Source organism: Pygocentrus nattereri, chromosome 12 (assembly GCF_015220715.1).
Source record: "Pygocentrus nattereri isolate fPygNat1 chromosome 12, fPygNat1.pri, whole genome shotgun sequence".
NCBI lineage: Eukaryota > Metazoa > Chordata > Actinopteri > Characiformes > Serrasalmidae > Pygocentrus > Pygocentrus nattereri.
The window spans coordinates 20,911,058-20,932,651 of record NC_051222.1 but is presented as its reverse complement, the minus strand read 5'-3'; the positions used below and the strand labels follow the sequence as shown (position 1 = coordinate 20,932,651).

At 39.1% G+C, this 21,594-nt stretch overlaps 1 protein-coding gene across 1 annotated transcript in view; it reads left to right on the top strand.

Moving 5' to 3' along the window:
* The window catches only part of sorcs3 (sortilin related VPS10 domain containing receptor 3), a 424,538-nt gene that overhangs the window by 222,903 nt on the left and 180,041 nt on the right, over window positions 1-21,594 (top strand). Inside the window, exon 3 of the mRNA XM_017724487.2 lies at window positions 9,794-9,893. Coding sequence (XP_017579976.1) covers window positions 9,794-9,893 — 100 coding nt within the window. The remainder of the gene's footprint in view (window positions 1-9,793; window positions 9,894-21,594) is intronic.

The window sequence follows — 21,594 nt, the reverse complement described above, 5'->3', positions numbered from 1 at the left end:
CCTAACAAAACCTTAGCAACCACTTGGGATTTCATCAAAACAGCCTAGCGATGCCTTAGCCACCACCTAACAACCACCAAGCAACAGCAAGCTGGAATAGCACAGCCAGCTCAAGGCACCACCATAGATACCACCTGGGATTACTAAATAAACCCAATTGAGTTATCAAAAACAATTAACAGCATTTTGCAACTGCTGTTATTAACTGGCTCCGTCAAAGTTCATTCACAAACAGTCCCTTTCCTGTTCAAACTGAACACTCAAAGCTGCCAAAACAGAATGTAAATCTAATGTTAAATAAGTATTTACTGGACTTATGATGTAATTAACAATGCAATTACATGTAAACAGTTAAAGCAGCTAAACATTAATAACTAAGCTTCTGTGTAACTGACATGTATAAATGTCTCATTAAGACTAAATTAAAAAAGCATTTTGTTCTATATGGAGCACTAAATTATTAAAGGTCTAATAAGTGTTGGCTTTCTTTAAAAAATAAAAAACAAAATGAGTCAATCATGATTTTAGCAGTCAAAAGAAAACATGATTCACTTCGCCTGAGATATAAAGGCTTTTTCAGTCACAGCTGTTTCTGGACACGAATGACCAGATGCAGCTAGTCACTCTTGCTCTGGGCTAGCCGAGCAGCACCACTGGAGACACGCCATTATTCCCTGCTAATTTACACTGATCTCCACAGTTGCCAACTTCAACCGTTTGGGGCAAAAACAACAAATGATGTGCGAAAAGAACAGAATGAAGGAACTAAACGGACCTTGGCTAAGAGCACTGCGACATACTGAAGGCATTATCTTAAGTATTCCCCTGTCACCATTTAAAAGACCAGATAAAAAGAATGGTAATGGAAACGGATAATAAGACATTATAATGAACTTCCACGATTCTTGAGGCGACTGACAGGGTGTCAGCTCAGAGCATTAAGTGAAAAAGTATGAATATCTGAGTGGTTTCTCTGGGTCTGTCAAGACATGAAAGCAGATTTGATTCCGTCCATAGGGAGAGTCTATATGGCCAATGCTTATGTATCCTCATTGGATTGGATCGGATCTTTCATTTCTATTTGCCTTTTGCTCATCTTTCTTGCTTTAATATTCGGAGGAAGTAACTTTTCTCCACTTCTGATTGTGCCGTGTGATCATTGCGGCCATCTCGGAGGGCTCTTGAGAATGGAAAGAGATTGCATTGTAATTCTGCCCCGAATCTGCGATGACTGCGGCACAGAGAGAAAAAAAAGACTGATAGAAGAAGAGAGGAGAAAGTGTGGAAGAATAAAGTAAAGTGAGAAATAGTCAGGGTCTTCTGTTAGATTGCTTTTCTTATGGGCAAATGCAAGAGAGCGTGGTCCTCATATAATGGTTAAGGCTTGAATTCAAGCGGGGTTCAAGGAAGGGGAAACTACTAGATTACACTTAAAAAATGAGCCATCGAGTATGTTTGACTTACACACTGAGAATATGTTGACATCAGTTGCAGTTGAACTGTATGTTTAGAAAACAAAGTCTGCACTCTTAAAAATAAAGGTTTAGTTTTTGGGCAAGCAGTTATAGGTAAGTGTAGAACCTTTACATTATGTGGAAGTTCTTTAACTTTAAAAAAAAAAAGTTCCTTTATTTTTAAGTGTATGCCAGGGAGGCCCAAACTTGTTAGTCTTTGGTCCAATAGTGCAATGTCTGTGGTGGGCTAAGGGTCAAAAATACGATAAAGGTAAGGAGATGTTACTAAAATCAAAACAGCACAGATCCACAGTAAAAGAGTCAAGGGCAAAACTGGCCCGTCTGCAGTCCAGATCGGTCACCCATTGAAAACATGAATAGAAGCATTATAAATGAAAAATATGATTAAAAAAAGACCCTGAACTGTTGAGCAGCTGAAATCCCGTATCAATCAAGAATGGAAAACATTCTTTCAAAACTACAGAAACGTGTCTCCTCATTTCCCAATGCTTACAAAGTGTTGTTAAAAGAAGAGGTGATGAAACACAGTGGTAAAAATGCCCCCGTCCCAACTTTTTTGCTCACTTCAAATTCGAAACATCTATCGAAACATATATTTTCCAAAAAACAAAACAATGTCTCAATTTCAACATTTGATATGTTATTTTTTATTTCAATTTAATGCAGGGTTTGAATTATTTGCACATTATTGCATTTTTTTATTTACATTTTGCAGTTACATTTTCTTTCTTCTCCTATGAAGTTACCAGTGACGTTTACAGGTTTGTAAAGCTTTTTGATGAGTAAAAGAATCAAATTTTTATGGGGGCATCTGCACTACTTTGTGATTCATCACGCCTTTGATTTTGGAGCTTTAACATTTTATTTTAGACCAAAAGAATTCCCAAAAGAAAAGAACAGGGCCGTATAATCTTCAGTCCCAATGCTGATAGATGCTGGATGGTCTAAGATGTTCCACTGCAGAGATATACAATTAATCAGTACTTAAGTAGTTTTTTGACCTACTACTTGTTGTTTTTCGGAAGGGACTTTAGAAACTTTTAGATGTGTCAATAATTTACCCACTTATATTACTTTTACTTGTGTATTGTGTATTGAGTTAGGCTGCTCCAACCACCTCTGGCAGGGCAAATCATACATCCTCAAATTCTGGCCCTGTTATTTGATGACTGTTCTTTATTGGAATAGAAAACTATGCCATACCTAAAGTTTGTTCAACCACTGATATATATATAGAGTGTAGAGGCACTTCCTAGATCAAGGACCACCTCAGTCCTGCCATTTTCATCAAATGAAGACAACTCAGTTGGATTTGACAGATAAATATGAATTCATTGCTGGCTCTTTTTAACAAAAAGCTCCTACTCCATTATTCATGTTTCTGATCCTTGGTCTCACCGCATGTTTTTGCATTGCCCATTTTCTTACTTTTAACGTACTCACTGGGAGGACATGAATTATTAACACAATGTTGGTCCCCTGACAAATTGGAATCATTTGCTCATGAGCGCAGCCACATATGGTAGTTTGGCCTTTTTAACGCTGAGAAAATAACATGGGGAAGGCTTTGCTTCTCAGCATAGCAACAGTGATCAGCATACACAATGTTTATGTCAAATGAGGAACTGAATAGATGTGCTTAGTGGAGGTTGCCAAATGCCAGCTCATCAGTGCGTCATATTACTCGTATCCTACCTAATGTCTCAGTGATACGTTCAGAGTCTTTGTCTTCTTTAACTGCCCTCAGTGTAGGTGGTGTGCATGTCAATGTAGACAATATTTCCAAAAGTATTCACTCACCGTGCCAAACCATTGAATTCGGGTGTTCCAGTCAGTTCCATGGCCACAGCTGTATACAACCAAGCACCTAGGCATGCAGACTACTTCTACAAACATTAGTGAAAGAATTTGTGGCTCTCAGGAGCTCAGTGAACCCCACTGTGGTACCGTGATAGGATGCCACCTGTACAACAAGTGCAGTCATGAAATTTCCTCACTACTAAATATTCCACAGTCAACTGTCAGTGGTATTAAAACAAAGTGGAAGTGATTGGGAACGACAGTAACTCAGCCACGAAGTGGTCAGCCACGTAAAATGACAGAGTGGGGACAGCAGATGCTGAGGCATCAGCAGAGGTCAACAACTTTCTGCAGAGTCTGGGTTTGACAGTTGCCAGGAGAACGGTACTTGTCTGACTGCATTGTGCCAAGTGTAAAGTTTGGTGGAAGGGGGGATTATAGTGTGGGGCTGTTTTTCAGGAGTTGGGCTCTGCCCTTTACTTCCACTGAAAGGAACTCAGTGCCTCATCAGACCAAGAGATTTTGGACAAATCATGCTCCCAACTTTGTGGGAACAGTTTAGGGATGGTCCCTTCCTGTTCCAAAATGACTGCACACCAGTGCACAACACGAGGTCCACAAAGACACGGATGAGCAAGTTCAGTGTGGAAGAACTTGACTGGCCTGCACAGAATCTTGACCTCAACCCAACAGAACACCTTTGGGATGAATTAGAGTGGAGACTGCGAGCCAGGCCTTCTCGTCTAGCATCAGTGTCTGACATAATGAATACGCTTGTAGAAGAATGGTCAAAAATTCCCATAAACACACTCCTAAACCTTGTGGAAAGCCTTCCCAGAACAGCTGAAGCTGTTACAACTGCAAAGGGTGGGCCGACATCATATTAAACGCTATGGATTAAGAATGGGATGTCAAAACATAATATAATTTTGTACCTTGGAAATTTTACAGGAAAAGTCTTTAAAAAGACTTTACTTGAACCCTGGCAGATGTTATAGACTGTCATGAGTTGACCTGACAGATATTTTTAGTAATATAACTGTCTTGTTACCAATACCGTTAATCATCATGACAGATGTCATAATGTTTGATATCATAATGGCTTAATTCACATGCTAATTTTTGCTGTGAACTCTACTTAGCCATTATGACATCAAACATTATGACATCTGTAAAGACAATTTATGGTAATGGTAAAATGGCACTATCATAATCTGTAATGAAAACTCATGACAATGTATGATATTCTCCATATCATGTTATGACAATGCTATTAAGCAGAATTCAATAAAATGTTACATAAAAGAATTTTTCTTCTCCCTTGACATTGCATAGATGCGAGAATATATAAAGTTTTTATTATATCAACATGTTTGCTTGCTCAGAATGGTAGTTTATGAAAAATTCTGAATGTTCTTTTAAAATTGTTAGATTTTCTCCTTTACACAACAACATAAACGCAAGATGAGCATTTATAAATTACATTATTTAAGCAAATTAAAAGGCAGAAATAAGTCAATTTTGGCCACATCATCAAGACAACACCTTGCTGAGTTTGAGGATCAGACACGAGAGAGAGGGCAAGAGAGGGAAGCAGCAGAAGAGAATGAGGTACAAAAAGTGAAAGCGCGGGCGTAAGCCACAGACGAGTTGATGCAGCATGAAATATTCCTTGACGCCAGCCAGAAGTGAGGGGGGTTTGTGACTATCCAGGAGAGAAATAAAGTGGAGTGGGGTATACTGCATGATGCAAAAAAGCAGAAAAGAATAAGAGGTAGAAGATCGAAAGATAATGCAGAGGGAAATTCCATTAGAAAGCATTATCACTTCTAGTTGCTGTCAAAACCTTGTGTCTCTTAAGTGTTAAATTTCATTTGGGACCATTTCTATTTCTCCATTCATCAAGAAATGTCCCTGCAAAATAATTAAACAAAAGAGGAAAAGAAGTTTTGATTTTTGTTGTAAATTACTGAAGAAAACTGGTAGTGATTACAAAGTCTTCTTCTTTCAGCTGCTCCCTTTAGGGGTCGCCACAGCGGATCATCTGCCTCCATCTTGCCCTATTCCACTATCTCCTCTACTTTTACACCAACCATCTCCATGTCCACCTTCACTACATCCATAAACCTCTTCTCCTTCTACCTGGCAGCTCCATCTCCAACATTCTTTGACCAATATATCCACTATTCCACCTCAACACATGTCCAAACCATCTCAACCTGACCTCTCTGGCTTTATCTCCAAACTGCTCCACCTTCACTGTCCCTCTGATCTGCTCTTTTCTAATCTTGTCCATCCTTGTCACTCCCAACGAAAATCTCAGCATCTTCATCTCCGCCACCTCCAGCTCAGCCTCCTGTCTTTTAGACAGAGCCACAGTCTCCAAACCATACATCATAGCAGGACGCACTACTGTCTTGTAAACCTTCCCTTTCACTCTTGCTGCTATCCTTTTGTTACACATCAGCCCTGACACCTGTCTCCACCCACTCCATCCTGCCTGCACCCTCTTCTTCACCTCTTTTCTACAATGTCCATTGCTCTGGATGGTTGACCCAAGATATTTGAAGTCATTCACCTTTACGACCTCTACTCCTTGCATCTTCACCTTTCCACCTGCCTCCATCTCATTCACACACATGTATTCCGTCTTGTCTCTACTGACCTTCATTCCTCTCCTCTCCAGTGCAAACCTCCACCTCTCCAGATTCTCTTCCACCTGCTCTCTACTCTCACCACAGATTACAATGTCATCTGCAAACATCATGGTCCATGGAGCCTCCTGCCTGACCTCATCTGTCAACCTTTCCATCACCATTGCAAACAAGAAGGGGCTCAAAGCTGATCCCTGATGTAACACTACCTTCACCTTGAAACCATTTGTCACTCCAACTGCACACCTCACCACTGTCTCACTATCCTCATACATGTCCTGTACCACCCTGCATCCACAAAGACACAATGTAGCTCCTTCTGACCTTCTCTGTACTTCTCTACCAACACTCTCAACGCAAAAATTGCATCTGTAGTGCTCTTCCGGGGCAAGAAACCAAAATGCTGCTCACTGATCTGAACCTCTCGCCTTAGCCTTGCTTCAACAACTCTTTCCCATACCTTCATGGTGTGGCTCATCAACTTTATACCTCTGTAGTTCCTGCAGCTCTGCACATCACCCTTGTTCTTAAAAATGGGGACCAGTACACTGCTTCTCCACTCATCAGGCATCCTCTCACTCTACAGGATTTTGTTAAACAACCTAGTTAAAAAGTCCACTGCCTTCTCTCCTAAACATCTCCATACCTCCACAGGTATGTCATCTGGACCAACTGCCTTTCCATTCTTCATCCCTTTTAAAGCTGCCCTCACTTCCACCTTACTAATTCTCTGCACTTCCTGATCCACTATCGTTGTCCTCCTCTCTCTCTCGTTTTCCTCATTCATTAGTTCTTCAAAGTATTCCTTCCATCTACTCAACACTCTCTGTTCACTCACTAGTACAGTTCCCTCTCTATCCTTTATCAGCCTAACCTGCTGTACATCCTTTCCAGCTCTATCTCTCTGTTTAGCCAAACGGTACAAGTCCTTTACTCCTTCTTTACTGTCCAGCCTCTCATACAGCTCATCATAGGCCTAATCCTTTGCCTTCGCCACCATTCTTTTCGCTATGCGACTAGCCTCACAGTACTCCTGCCTACTTCCTTCATCTCTCTGGTTATCCCACTTTTTCTTAGCTGCCTTCTTCTTCTGAATACTCTCCTGGACTTCCTCGTTCCACCACCAACTTTCCTTGTCTTCTTTCCTCTGACCAGACGAAACACCCAACACATTTTTGCCAGTTTCTCTCACCACCTTAGCTGTAGTTTCCCAGTCCTCAGGTAGCTCCTCACTGCCCCCAAGGGGATGTTGCAATTTTTCCCTGAACTGCCTGCAACCATCCTCCTCCTTCAGCTTCCACCATCTAATCTTTGGCTCTGTCTTCACTCTCTTCCTCTTCTTTGGTTCTAATCTCATTCTACAGACAACCACCCTATGCTGACTTGCTACACTTTCCCGTTACCACTTTACTGTGTTCTTCCCTCTTCTGAAAATACGTGTTCACCACAGCCATTTCCATTCTCTTTGCAAAACCTACAACCATCTGACCTTCTGCATTTCTGTCTTTCACACCATACATACCCAGCATCTCTTCATCCCCTCTGTTCCCTTCACCAACATGTCCATTGAAGTCTGCACCAATCACTAATCTCTCCTCTCTAGGTACACCATCTACCACTTCATCCATCTTACTCCAAAATTCCTCTTTCTCCTCTAACTGACAACCAACCTGTGGTGCATATGAACTGACCACATTCAAAATTACACCATCAACCTCCAACTTCAGGCTCATGATCCTGTCTGACACTCTCTTTACATCCAGAACACTTTTCCCAAGCTGTTCCTTTAGGATTATCCCTACTCCATTTCTCTTCCTCTCTACACCATGATAGAACAGTTTGAATCCACCTCCAATGTTACTGACCTTGCTTCCTTTCCATCTGGTCTCCTGGACACACAGAATATCTACCTTCCTTCTCTCCATCATGTCTGCAAGCTCTCTGCCTTTACCAGTCATTGTCCCTATGTTCAGCTCTCTCGCTGCCTTCTAACCCACCTTCCTCCTCTCCTCTTTGATGGTCTTCAACCTACAGTAGTCCAATTTCCACTGCACCCTGCTGGTCAACAGCACCGGAGGCGGTTCTTGTTAACCCGGGCCTCGACCAATCCGGTATGGCAATCATATTTGTGACCCGCATGATAGTTTTGGCACAAGTTTTACGCCGGATGCCCTTCCTGACGCAACCCTCACCCCATTTATCTGGGCTTGGGACCGGCACCAGAAGTACACAAAGTACACCCCTAACGGCTGGTTTGGTAGTGATTACAAAGTACAGAACTAAAACTGTAATCAGTAATTTACTCTTTCTGTAATTTTGGTGCACCACTTTCTGAAACAATTTATTGGTGCAGCACTCCACGTCCAAGACAAAAACAACTCAGGAAACTGCAATATGTTTGTTTATGGTTGCATGTAAATAAAGTTAGAGCATATGTATGTCCACACTGGCCATGGTGAGAAACTTAGAGTGTAGAATCAGAGCTTTCACTGTGATACTATTTTTTCAATCACTGCATAAAAGATACACAATGCTTCTTTTATTGTTGGATGCACTGCGATTTTGTCAAAGTGGGCACACAAGCCCATTCAGAGTGCAGCTCAGATTGATTATAGCTTATTGTGTTTAATCAGAGTAGCAATAAAATGCAACTGATGTGTTATTCATATTCCTATTTATGTGTTTAATGAATTTTGGCTTTCTTTGATTGTTGTTTTTAAATCAAATCAATGCAACATCACTGAGAAATGCTTTTTTAATGAAGAAATGCAGACTAAATGATAGAAATAGGCAAGTATTTGCATCAGCACTGTGGATTAATTAGTTCATTAGTTAGATCAGGTGTGTGTGGAGCAGAGGAAACAACTGTTTTTAGAGAATTATTGTGTAGATAGATAGATAGATAGATAGATAGATAGATAGATAGATAGATAGATAGATAGATAGATAGATAGATAGATAGATAGATTTCTATAAAACATGGATTCATCAAATGGTCATTCCTGTCTCTATTCTGAAGGATATCACAGAATGATTTCCTAATATATTAGTCATATATAGCCAGATTTCATATTACAAAATGACCTAAAACTGTTTACTAGTAACCGTGCACAGTGTTTTCTTGATTAAACAATAAAACAATGAGATTTCCATAATATATATTATAATCCACTGATTGGGAAAATTCTCTGATTATTTTTTTTGGTGAAACGTCCAATAGAAAACAATAAAAAGAATATCAGTCATCAACTGCAAATGACTGACTATGATACCTGTTGCTTATAAAAAAAAAAGACTCTGCTCACCTGTACTGTATCACCTTAATTCTCAATTATCTCAATATTACATTACATATATATATATATATATATATATATATATATATATATATATATATATATATATATATAATGTTCCAGCCATATAAAATGTTAGTCACTCCCAGTGTAGTAACAGATTATGTTACTAATTGTAATGTGTAATACTAATTACACATACTCTGTTACTACACTGGAAGTGACTATATAAAGCTGGAACATTTTATAAATGTAGTTTTACTAAGAACAGCACTGTCTTCCTGCCATTTCCACAAATCGACCGAAAGCACAAGTCAACAGGCCCTTGCTCTGTATTACCAGTGAGTAAATATCATTAGCCATTAAAAACAAATCAAAGGACAATTTGGATAAATCATTATGCTCATGCCCAGAGGTCACAGCGTAGTCACGTCTGCTGTTTCGAAGCTTAAAAGGCGAAGAACATATGCTCGACAGCTTGCGCTTCTCTTCGTGAGCTCTAGCTGGCAATTAAACTCGCAGTAAGGCATGAAGCATGCAATGACAGCCCTTTTCTCTTCTTCCTCAGATCCATGGATTACGGCTCGACCTACGAGAGACTGAACGACAAAGTGGGAGTGAAGACAGTCTTGAGTTATCTGTACGTCTGTCCCACCAACAAGAGGAAGGTGGGTGGGCTTCTTACTGATGTAGAGGAAAGCTTCACTATTCATGCTATATGAAATCACAACATGGCATTTAGTTTTTTTAAGCCTTACATTCTTCTTATTACTACTAAAGTGAATAAAGCAAACCAAAAGCCAAAGCCAAATTTAATCGATGAGCCAAGACATGTTGGGTGTTTGAAATTTGCTGCTTTCATTTTGCACTGGACCCAATATGGCACTTGTTTGATTCCTACATTTGTAGCATTTCTGACAAAACAGATGGGTTACAAAAGATCGGACAAGAGGCAAGCTTAAGAGGTTATGACTTGAGCAAGAGTCTGGCAGTATCACATTTTAATTTATATGTACAAAGCCCTCTCTCTAATGCTATTAACACGCAAGTGAAAAAATGAAATAAATAAAGAAATACTCTACTGGCTTTGTTTCCCTTGAACCTGATCATATTAGATACCCAATGGTTGACTTTTCCTCTCGTTGGATAAAAGGCCAGATTGCTTTGGAAGGATAAAGGGTGGGCTAATCACCAGCAAAGGGTTGACAGAGAGGTGAGGCTCCTTCCGAATAACATTTAAACATGTTTGTATTCTGCAATGAGTGCAAAGGTTAATGAGTTGCTTCTCAGACAAGGGTGCCCCCGTGCTGGAAGACTGCCCAGTGTGACAATACGCTGGACTCTGCAGCGTCCATTCTGTAATCAGATCATAGTACTATATCTTAAAATGAATGTGTGAGTTTAACCTCCAAAACATCTGGACATCAAAAAAAAAATTCTAATTTGCAAATTCTTGAATTTTACTTCAGAATCCTGTAAGAAAGTTAAATCCTGTAGTGGCCAAGTTTACATTCGCATTTGTCTTATAGGTTTTTGCACTTGTGCTGTTCCAAAACTAGCTCACAAGCTGCCCTAAACAGGAGCTCTGCTTAGGGCCTGACATCTCAAGCCTCATAGAGACTGAAAAGGTCTGTCTGCGAAGGCCTACCCAAGTCACCAGATTTTTGTGGGGCAGTCGTTGGCTGGTGGTTAGGGAACCAAGCTGGTTCGATCCCCTGAGCCGAGAGTACATGACTGAGTTGCCCTTGAGTGAGGCACCTAACCCCCAGCTGCTCCCTGGGCACTGCAGATAGGGCTGCCCACCACTCCGGACCACTCCGGCTCACTGCCCCTAGTGTGTGTCTTCACTTGGAGGCAAAATTTCCCCTTTGTGGGACTAATAAGGGTCTCTTAAACACCAAACCCAGTGTTGGGTTTGATATTTTATTTCAAGATGATAATTTGAGAATTTTGTAGGTTGAAACGAGTTGAAATGATTGATAAACACTCTCAGAAAAAAGGCATTAAACTATTACTGGGATGCTCCCCCTCTTGTGGCTGCTACCCTCAAGGTTATGTCTTTTATTTACCTGTAGTAATGGAATATGATTATCCTACATATTGCAGTTATTTTAAGTTGTATTGACTCCACACACCCTTTTTATTTATTGTTCAGTTTTAAAAGAGTAGGTTATGAAAAGGTACTCACATGTACCTTGACCCTGGGGAAAACATATTTAAGACTCACAGTTGGACTTATAACCACTGCTGTACCTTTAAGGGAAAATTTACGTAGTTTGTACCTTGGTGAATGTAAAATATGCCTGCACAGAGCCTTTATTTCTAACAGTCTACAAAAGGATGTATCCGATTTGCATCTCTTATTACTGTACAGTATATATACAGTACAAGGTATAATGATACACATATTTTCAGGTTTTTATGTGTTCATAGGTCAGTTTCCTGGTAAGGGATTAAGTCTAGTCCTGGGGCTGTATTACAGAATATTCTAAAGTCTGAGATCTGCTTTGTTGTCATGGCAACTTCCGTTAAGACTGAAGTTGGGACAGAAGTCATTACAGAACAACAGTTATTAAGTCTATAATCTTATCTTATTTCCAGATAAGAAAACGGTATTACAGAAACATCCTAAGTTGCCAAAATATCCTATTTTCTTAACTTTAGGACAGCCCCAGAGCATCTTAACTTCTATTTTAATCATGTTTCTATTGTTTTATGCAATGATAAGCAGCACAGTTCAATATAACTAGCATAATGATGCTACATTTATCTACACTGAAAACATTGCATTGACTTCTGAGTTTTTTCTAACAGCGTTTAAAAGCTCCAGACACTGGAGACATGATCTCCACCGCCCCCTCTTATTACCTCTGTGTGTTAATGTCGATGAAAACTCGTCAGGTAAAATATTACTGTGATGGTGGTGAAAAACGAGGAGACAGAGCTGTAACGTGTGTCTGGTTATCAGGAGGAATAATGTTAGCATGCTCAGCTAAAGCGCTTGGGAAATGAAACAAACTCCATGCTGTTTTTATCAGAGTGTCGCTGCCCTGAAGTGCTAACACGATATTCTTAACTTTGTTTATTGTGTTTTAGTTTTGTTGGACTTCTTTACCTTGGTAACAGTCGCTAACGATAACTGCCTGGCTAACTAAATTGATTACATGTTTATGTTTCAGTTGTGTGTGTATGGTCAGTTGCTAGGTAACAGAGACGACAGTTGATTGTTGGCTTTGATCAAGTAAGTTAAGATTTCCTAAATTGAGACAAGATGTTGTGAGAAGATTCTTAAATTAAGAAAAGTTTTGCTTCTGTAATACGAATCTGTGAAAAATCTTGTCTTGCCCTGTTACGTCTTAAGTCCAGACAAAAAGATAAGAATTTTCTGTAATACGGCGCCTGGATTGCATTTTTCTATTAATAGAGAATCTCAATTCAGAATCCTGTGTAGTCCACGAGGCTTAATCCCTGTCTCACAAACTGACAGATCGGTTTAGATAATGCAAGTAAAATTCTTCAAACTTTTCAAATTGCCCAGTCATATGATTGACAATGTGCATAGCAGCAAACAATGCACAAATGCAGCAATAATGTAATATATCTGAAGGAAGCTGTGGACCCTATGACAGTGCACTGTTTGGAGTTTAGCTCCAGATAGGCTGTCTATCACCACAGTTACGTCCATATGGACAACTGAAAAAACTTTATGGACACACTTTGGCGTGAACAGGCCTGTTGGGCTAGCATGGATGTATAATGTGTAGAAATGTATAATACAAAAATACATAACTATAAATTTCATCACACTTTGTTCGGATGGTCCCTATACATGCTCTACAGATACTTAAATCATTAACAAACTTTATGGTGATGTTCAGTTGATGATCAACAACATCGTGGTTGGGGTTAAGGTTAGCAGTAGGTGTAAGTTTAGCCTTGAAATTAGGTTTAGGGTTAGAAGTAAGGATAGATTTAATAAACTCTTTCACACTGATATAGATATTTAGTTTAATGTTACTTATAAACAGAATGAGCATTTACAAAACATCTACAGTGGATCCTTCAAATAACACTCAACCTCAAGTTCAGTTGCATTTAACAGATCTTTAGTTGAATTTTACTTAATGATATACTGAGCATTTACAAAGCATCTACAGTGAACCATCCAAATAAAGTGGTACCATCATTCTGCCTTCATGTTTGCCTCCTTGCAAGTGGAGGACCTATGCCGCTTGCATAGTTTGTGTATAGACAGAACATAGAATGGCACCAGATAGGATGTAAACAAATTGGATAGGATGCAACCAGCTAGTTTTGATCGCAAAGAGTAATTTTCATGAAAGATGATAAGACAATGGGAGGCCATTACAAGAGGAGTGAATTGGCAGTTTTAAAATGTCAGTACACTGTTATGAATTTCCCTGATATTTCAAGACTGTATTGAAATCATTGGCTTTAATATATAGCTTTTCTTGAGGTGTAATTTTTACAACATTTGCAACATTTTGTTTATAATTCTTATATTTTTGGCCATACTATGTATATTATACCAAAATAATCCAATTCTACAGTTCAAAATTATTTTTATGTTTGAAAAGTTATATCATTTTCCCTTGCCCACCCCAAATAGTGCATCCTTTATTGAATACTATGATCACAGACTAATGTAGCTTCTTATTATTCCTAAATCAATGCAGTTGAATCACCACCCTCAGATTAACTAATGCCAATCTATCAATGCTTTTTTCACAACTACAGTGTACCAACAGTTTCCAGTTCAGAATTTATACTGTACAGGTTCCAGTTTTAGCGAAATCCAGGGCAATTCAAGTCACTCATATCTTGTTAGCAAGTCTTGAGGAAACTTTTCCTTTGGCTGAACTCTTGTAGTCTTTGGCAATTTTGGCAATTAGATGATGCAAGGGCCACATCTCAGCTCCTCATGTGAATCTGTTACAGTTTAGCAGAGACTTGTCTTGGCCAACAATTTCTCTTTGTTTCTTCCGCCGTTTTTCTCTCTCCTTCACTGAGACAGCAGGAGACTCATGACAAGGAGTCTAGCAGCCAAATAAGGGCATTAAGCGTCCAATGAGAATGGCTGTAGTGTTTAATAAGACGGCCTTCAATTCTGAAATGTCAGATGATATTGTAAGCCTCCCTCTGAGGACCAGTCTCAGCTCTCTTGGACATCCATTAAAACAGTAAAGACTAACAAGACATTTCCAAAAAAGCATTTGAGTTTAGCACTTCATTGTAGACTTAAGGGCTAGACAAGGACAGAATGAGTGTGTAGGACACATGGTCACAGACAGTGATCAAATCATGGGAAAAGTTCTCCAGAAACATCAAGTTAAGTCTCCTGCCAGAGCACACTCTTGCACTGAATAACAAGATAGCTGTTGGCTACAGATTAGACTTCACACTTGTAATCTTCAAGTCTACTCAGCGTGATCCATCCAGGATTATATCAAGCAGTCAGTTTTGCTAACCTTTGACCTTGGTCTTTCCTACTATGCTCATTAGTTTCATTGGCTTCTATGAGTGGACTGATTGAGCTTGGCTAACTGCAGAATGTATATGACTAATCTATACACCAAAGGTGAGGAGTTATCAGTGCTGACAGTGTTTGGAAGTTTTTCCACAACTCAGTTAAACTTTTATAAGTCAAGTGTTGTTACTTTAGATTTGCTACATTATTCTAATGTAATTCCAAAATTCCTAAGTAATTACATTTTTATGTAATGATTTCCATTCAATTTACATCAATGTACTGTATCAACTGATCCAGCAAGTCAAACAAACAAACAAACAAAAACACAATTAAAAAAGTAGGACTGGCCCCGAAGTGCATTTTGCAAACTTCAAATACTTGTTGATATTTATGAACCAGTCCTCAAATTTTCAAAATCTTTCTTGAAAATCATAGCACTGGAAGAGCTTTTCCGGTCGTCAGTCTAACACACTAACACTCTTCCAGTTTAAATAGCGTTTCATGAGAATCTTATGTCCATCAAAAGTGATGAAGCATAAACTCCACAGAGATCAAGTCAAATCATACTCTTACTTTTTAAAATGTTCTAAATGATATTAATAATAATATAATAATGAGTTCAAATTGAAAGTTTGGGTTCTCAGAGTCTCCCACTTTTACCAGATTTTAACTTGCATATAGGGGGGCAGGCTTTAGGTTTCTCCTTTCTTTCAACTTTTTCTCTAATTTTAGTACCTTAAATCATTTTTTATTTGGGCACACTGCAGTCACCCATAGTGACTGATAGTCACCCACTGCAGTCACCCATAGTCACCCACTGCAGTCACCCATAGTCACCCACTGCAGTCACCCATAGTCACCCACTGCAGTTACCCACACTGCATCAACGTTTCACAAGGCTGAGAAAAAAACTAAACATGAACAGTGAAGTGATTCAGAGAAAAACTGTTTTGTACAGCCAAAAGGATGTTTCATTTGTTTGCCCAAAACAGCTGTATATGTTCAGTGTGTTCTATGTAACACATTGCATGTGTAGTGTTTTAGTAATAAAGAGGTGAAGGCTAACATCTGGCTATATCAGCACTGCACAGCATGACAACAGAGCAGCATGGAAAGTTTATCCAAACTGGATTTAAAAAAAAAAAAAAAAAAAATTATGTTCAAAAGTATTATATGATGAACAAACAAGATACAAACATGATTGAAACTTCACTTTGAATATTTTATTGTAACTTTATATTTTAGACTTTACTTATCTTTGTTCTAATGATGATTATTATTGCCACTACATGGTAACAGGATCTTTCCTGTCATATTTTATTCTGCACTTTGGGTGATGGATGGGCCAGTTTTGGGTCAGATTCAGACACAGTTCTGTTGAGCTTAGGTTAGCTTCAAAATCTTAAAAAGAGATGCTTCTTCAAGGGTTGAAACCATGAGTTCCATATAGAACCATTTCATGGTTACAGAGTTCTTTGCATGGTGAAATGGTTCTTCAGATTGATGGCCCTATTTAGGGCCATTAGGAAAATGGTATATACAGCCCCAAAAGGAGCTCTTCTATTGTTACTAGCTTGACACTAATGGCAGCAGAACCCTCCTTTGGTGCCATATAGAACCATTTTCTAAAAGATTCTATATAGAACCATATACAACACATTCTCCAACAATCTGAAGATTTGTTTCACCATACAAAGAACTAATGCTTCTAAACAGATCTCAGGGTTCTAAACAGAATAATTCCCTTTACTAAATAACCCCTGAAGAACCATCTTTTGCAAGTATGTGTGTCAGTCTGGGTCAGGCAGAAAATTCCAGGACTGTATTTCAGTGTTGGGCCAGAATTTCAAACCCAATTAAACCTCTATTTGTTAGTATAGCAGTTTCAGAGCAGCTCCTGTGCTGTACAAACAGCAAGATCAGATCTGTTGTTTGTGCTATTGAGCTTTAAACATGCTTTAAACTTGTTTAATTAGGAAAGAGGCGATATGTGACAGAGGCAGTGTAGATTGGCCACATAGCGGTATTCAGATAAAGAGAACCATGCTTACATTTCATGAAACTTGTTGTGCCTCCATAGTTAAACCAGCCTCTGATCAGAATCAGAATCAGAATACTTTAATGATCCCAGAGGGAAATAACTAAAATAGAAAGCAGTGCACTTTATTACCCTGTGAGGCAAAGTGACATGGAGGCCTGGCATAAATTTATGATGCATTCAGCCAAACCAGCAATCTTTTCTATAATTTAAAAATAACTGCCCAATCTAAAAACTTTTGCTAATGAAATTAGTTTTATGCTAGAACTTTAGTGCCTTAAAAAAAGGATGAAGCCTCAGAATACTAAATACAGACTTGAATACCAGTATAGCGAATCATCTCTTAGCTCCCTACAACAATGTTTCCTTTTTCCACAAAACAAAACAGTGATTTCTAATAGTGAAAACAATGATTCACACATTTTGATGTATTCCAGGCTCTAAATGACATATTACAACTAATCAGCTAATTAACAAACCCTGCTTGAGTTGAAGTGGATGTGCTAGAACAATGAACTGCTAAAGCATGCAGGACTACTCCAGGACCAGGACTGGGAAGCACCGTTTTGATCAATCTTTTAGGTTTGCTCTACCCCACCTTCACCCCCTCTCCAGTTCCCCCTTGCTACCCCACAATAACCATGCAACCTGAGCCAAGAGTAATGGAAGATCTTGAGAGAGATTTGTGGTCATTTTCTACAGAGAGGGGCTAAGTTTTGGCCTAACCTTTCAGACACAGCACTCTTGATTTGAAAGATGGGCTTGACATTTTACCGATTCACCCAGAACACTTAAACGGTGGGCTCAGTCAAGAATTTCAAGTGGTTTTGAGTAGAATTCCCAAACTTCTTTTAATTGTATCCAATGAACATACTGATTCTTTTTAACCCTTATAAATCACTCATTATCACAGACAATAAGAATAGCAGTAAGTTTATAGATATCATTTCTCGCTCGTTGCTCATTGAAGCTAATGTAGAACTTCTATTGAATAAAGATGTTATAAACATATTTATGTAAGAGGACGTAGAAGATGAGAAACTTTATGATTTGAATGTGATGGAAATTTATTGTAATGCTTAGAATTAGTATTGAGCAGTACACCAGTTCATTTGTCCTAAAATGTGTTTGGCATAACCTTTACACTGGGATTTCAAAAATAAGCACTTATCTAATAACACAACATACAAACAGATGTTTCTGTTTTATTTAGCCATATTTCAAGTTAAAATAAAATGCAGCAGCCCCTCAATTACTTCCCACTATCTAGTTCATTCCAGTCCAAGGTAGTACCAATATGTTTTGAGGCAACAGATATAAATAAATAGCCAATCTTTTGGTGCATTAGCCTAACATGGACACATGACCACGTAAAATGACAGAGCGGGGTCAGTGGATGCTGAGGTGCAAAGTGCACAGAGGTCGCCAACTTTCTGCAGAGTCAATTGCTACAGACCTCCAAACTTCATGTGGCCTTCAGATTAGCTTTCCATGGCCGAGCAGCTGCATCCAAGCTTTACACCACAAAGCGTAATGCAAAGCGTTGGTGTGGTGTAAAGCACCACCACTGGACTCTAGAGCAGTGGAGACGTGTTCTCTGGAGTGATGAATCACGTTTCTCCATCTGGCAATCCAATGCACGAGTCTGGGTTTGGTGGTTGCCAGGAGAACGGTACTTGTCTGACTGTATTGTGCCAAGTGTAAAGTTTGGTGGAGGGGGGATTATGGTGTGGGGTTGTTTTGCAGGAGTTTGGCTCGGCCCCTTACTTCCACTGAAAGGAACTCAATGCTTCAGCAGACCAAGAGATTTTGGACAATTTCATGCTCCCAACTTTGTCTGAACAGTTTGGGGATGGCCCCTTCCTGTTCCAACATGACCGCGCACCAGTGCACAAAGCAAGGTCCTTAAAGACGTGGATGAGCGAGTTTGGTGTAGAAGAACTTGACTGGCCTGCATAGAGTCCTGACCTCAACCTGACAGAACACGTTTGGGATGAATTAGAGCAGCGACTGCGAGCCAGGCCTTCTCGTCCAGCATCAGTATCTGACCTCGCAAATACGCTTCTGGAAGAGCGGTCAAAAATTCCCATAAACACACTCCTAAACCTTGTGGAAAGCCTTCCCAGAAGATTTGAAGCTGTTACAGCTGCAAAGGGTGGGTCAACATCATATTAAGAATGGGGTGACACTTTGTCATTGCTTTGTATAGTCAGACGTGATGCATAAATTGAATGAGAATGTAATTCACTAAGTTACTACATAATTAAACTGTTATAATTGTGTAATTACATTTGAATACCATGGCAAATCAAAAGTAACAACTTCTAAGGGTTAAAATAGCTTTTTCCCCCAGTCTGGTTGTCTTTCTTCCAAACTGTTGTCCTCTCCAGGTGAAAGCAATTAATCAGCTCTGACGTGATTAATTCTAGTCTAGGCCTGCTTTCCCTTTTTGTTTACTCCAGGCAGGTAGAACTAGTGTTTGCCATTCTGCTCCTTAGATCAGTATGGAGAGGATATGGATTAAGTTGTGGCAGCCTAACGCTAGAAGCCTGAGCTGATAACATCCAATGCTTATCCTTCAAACTGTCGATCGATCCTGCTTTGTAGCTGTTATTTCTTTTGCTCTCGCGAAGGCATATTTGTTTGCGACTGTCACATGCATGCGGCTTGAAAACACAATTATCTGCCCATACAGACCTTTTTCTCTGACTCTGATTAGTGATCTCGGTCCACACCCACCGCTGTGACCCTGTGGTTCACAGATCAAATCTTTACGTTGTTTTTTTTTTGTTTATTTTTTTTGGTTTTCAGGAACAATCTTAGGCCTAGTCACCACCTGCTATGGTCAAGAGTGGAGTAGAACCCATACCCCAAACGTACATACTTAAAAAAAGGTGGTTCTTCAAGGATCCTCTAGTAAAGAAAATGGTTCTATATAGAACCATAAACACTCAAAAAACCCTTTGTATGATCAAAGGCTTCTTTGCATCATAAAGCGGTTCTTCAGATTGAGATGATGGAGAACGTGCTGTAAGTGGTTCTGCATAGAACCTTTTTTTTTCTCTTTACAAATGAATGGTTACATGCTTAACATTGTAATAGAAGAACACTTTTTGGTGCTATATCGAACCCTTTTCAAAAGGCTATATCTAGAACCATATACAACACATTGTGCAAGGTTTTCAGACCATGTCATTCATCTGCTTATATTAACATCACATGCACACTCAAAAAGGTTTGACTCAACATTTATGTCTTAAATGCAAAATGAACATCATACTGATGAAGATATGATGACGACAGTAGATAATATTTAAGCACTAATCATTTTCCATAACATTTTATCACATGCCTGCATTTAATATAAAATGGAATTAGATTTCACCTTGCATTCCTGACTACCCCATCCAGGTTTTTGGTAAACAGATCAAGGAAAAGTGGAAAGAGAGTATCTGTATTCTTCAAGAGAGTATCTGTATCTTAGAGTAGACAGTTTACCCCCACCCCCCGCCACAGAAATACATATTGGGGTCTTATTGCTTGACTTGCGGCTCATAAGCTCTCATAACAATTTGGATGTCTCTTCCCATCTGATCCTTTGGGAGAACATGCTTGTTCCTTATGGAGGTTCAGTATACTGGAATCTGAAGCACAACCCATGTTACAAAATGTTCTTCCACAAGTTACACATGCAGTTACACATTTCCACCAGAGATGTCGCCAAAACATCAAACATTACATGGTGCAGCTTTCAAGAAGTTTCGGTAAATTTTATGTCGTTTACAACTAAGTATTATCTAGAAAATGAAAAATGGAAAAACATAGGCAAAATTAAGGCCTTGGGATAACTGCTATTACAGACTCAGTGTCTTTTAGAACGCATGTACATTTTTCAACCTGTGGACTCTTCTATGTAAATTTTATTTCATTAGCTATTTTAGCTACAATTGACACTAAATGCAATAAATCAACAAAGAAAGACATGATAGTTAGACAGACATGCTGGTTATCTAACTTAGCCTCATATCAGACATGTAATGTGTTTTTTCTCAGGTTTACTTGGTAACATGGTGTGCTACACTGTTGATTCCACATCCTACATCTTTGCTCTTGTGTCTTCTGTTTAGAAATTAGGGAAAATTACTCACGTGTGCCTAGTGCTGATTGGTCAATTGTTTTTTAGCAGAAGATGGGGAGGGGTTCGGTTGGCCTGAGCAATGGCTGACAGGATTCCTCAGCCCAAAATGATTTACTTTTTATTCAAGTTCCTCACTAGTTTGCCTATATGGACATAAGAGCATTGTATACAGTTCTTGTGCCCGTTTTCATATACAACAATATCACACAATGTCCAAAACCACATTATCAGGTCTAATTGAAATTATGTAACAGAACTATGCAGTTTGAGCTAAATCTGAGATGATTTAAGCATGCAGTTTGTACACAGCTAACTGGTGAGGTTTAAGCTTCCATTGTTTGTTATCTATATTAGCCCCATAGCTCTAAAGTAAAACTAAAGCAAGCTTTGGACACCAGACATGGCTATTCCACTACATCTGGGGTAAGGGAGAAATTGCTAAATCAGATTTTTTTGCCAAACAATTTATTTCATATCTGTACTTAATACAATCAACACTGGAGCTTTGTAACAGCTAGTGACTGACTATATTATAACAGCAGGAATTCCTTGCAGGCAAGTCAGTATTGATGTTGCACTTCTTACATTAAACTAATTGCAGTTTGTTGTATTACTGCACAAGCTGTTTGATTCCAATATACTGAACCTCCATAAGGAACAAGCATGTTCTCCCTAAAGGTTCCGATGGGAAGAGACATCCAA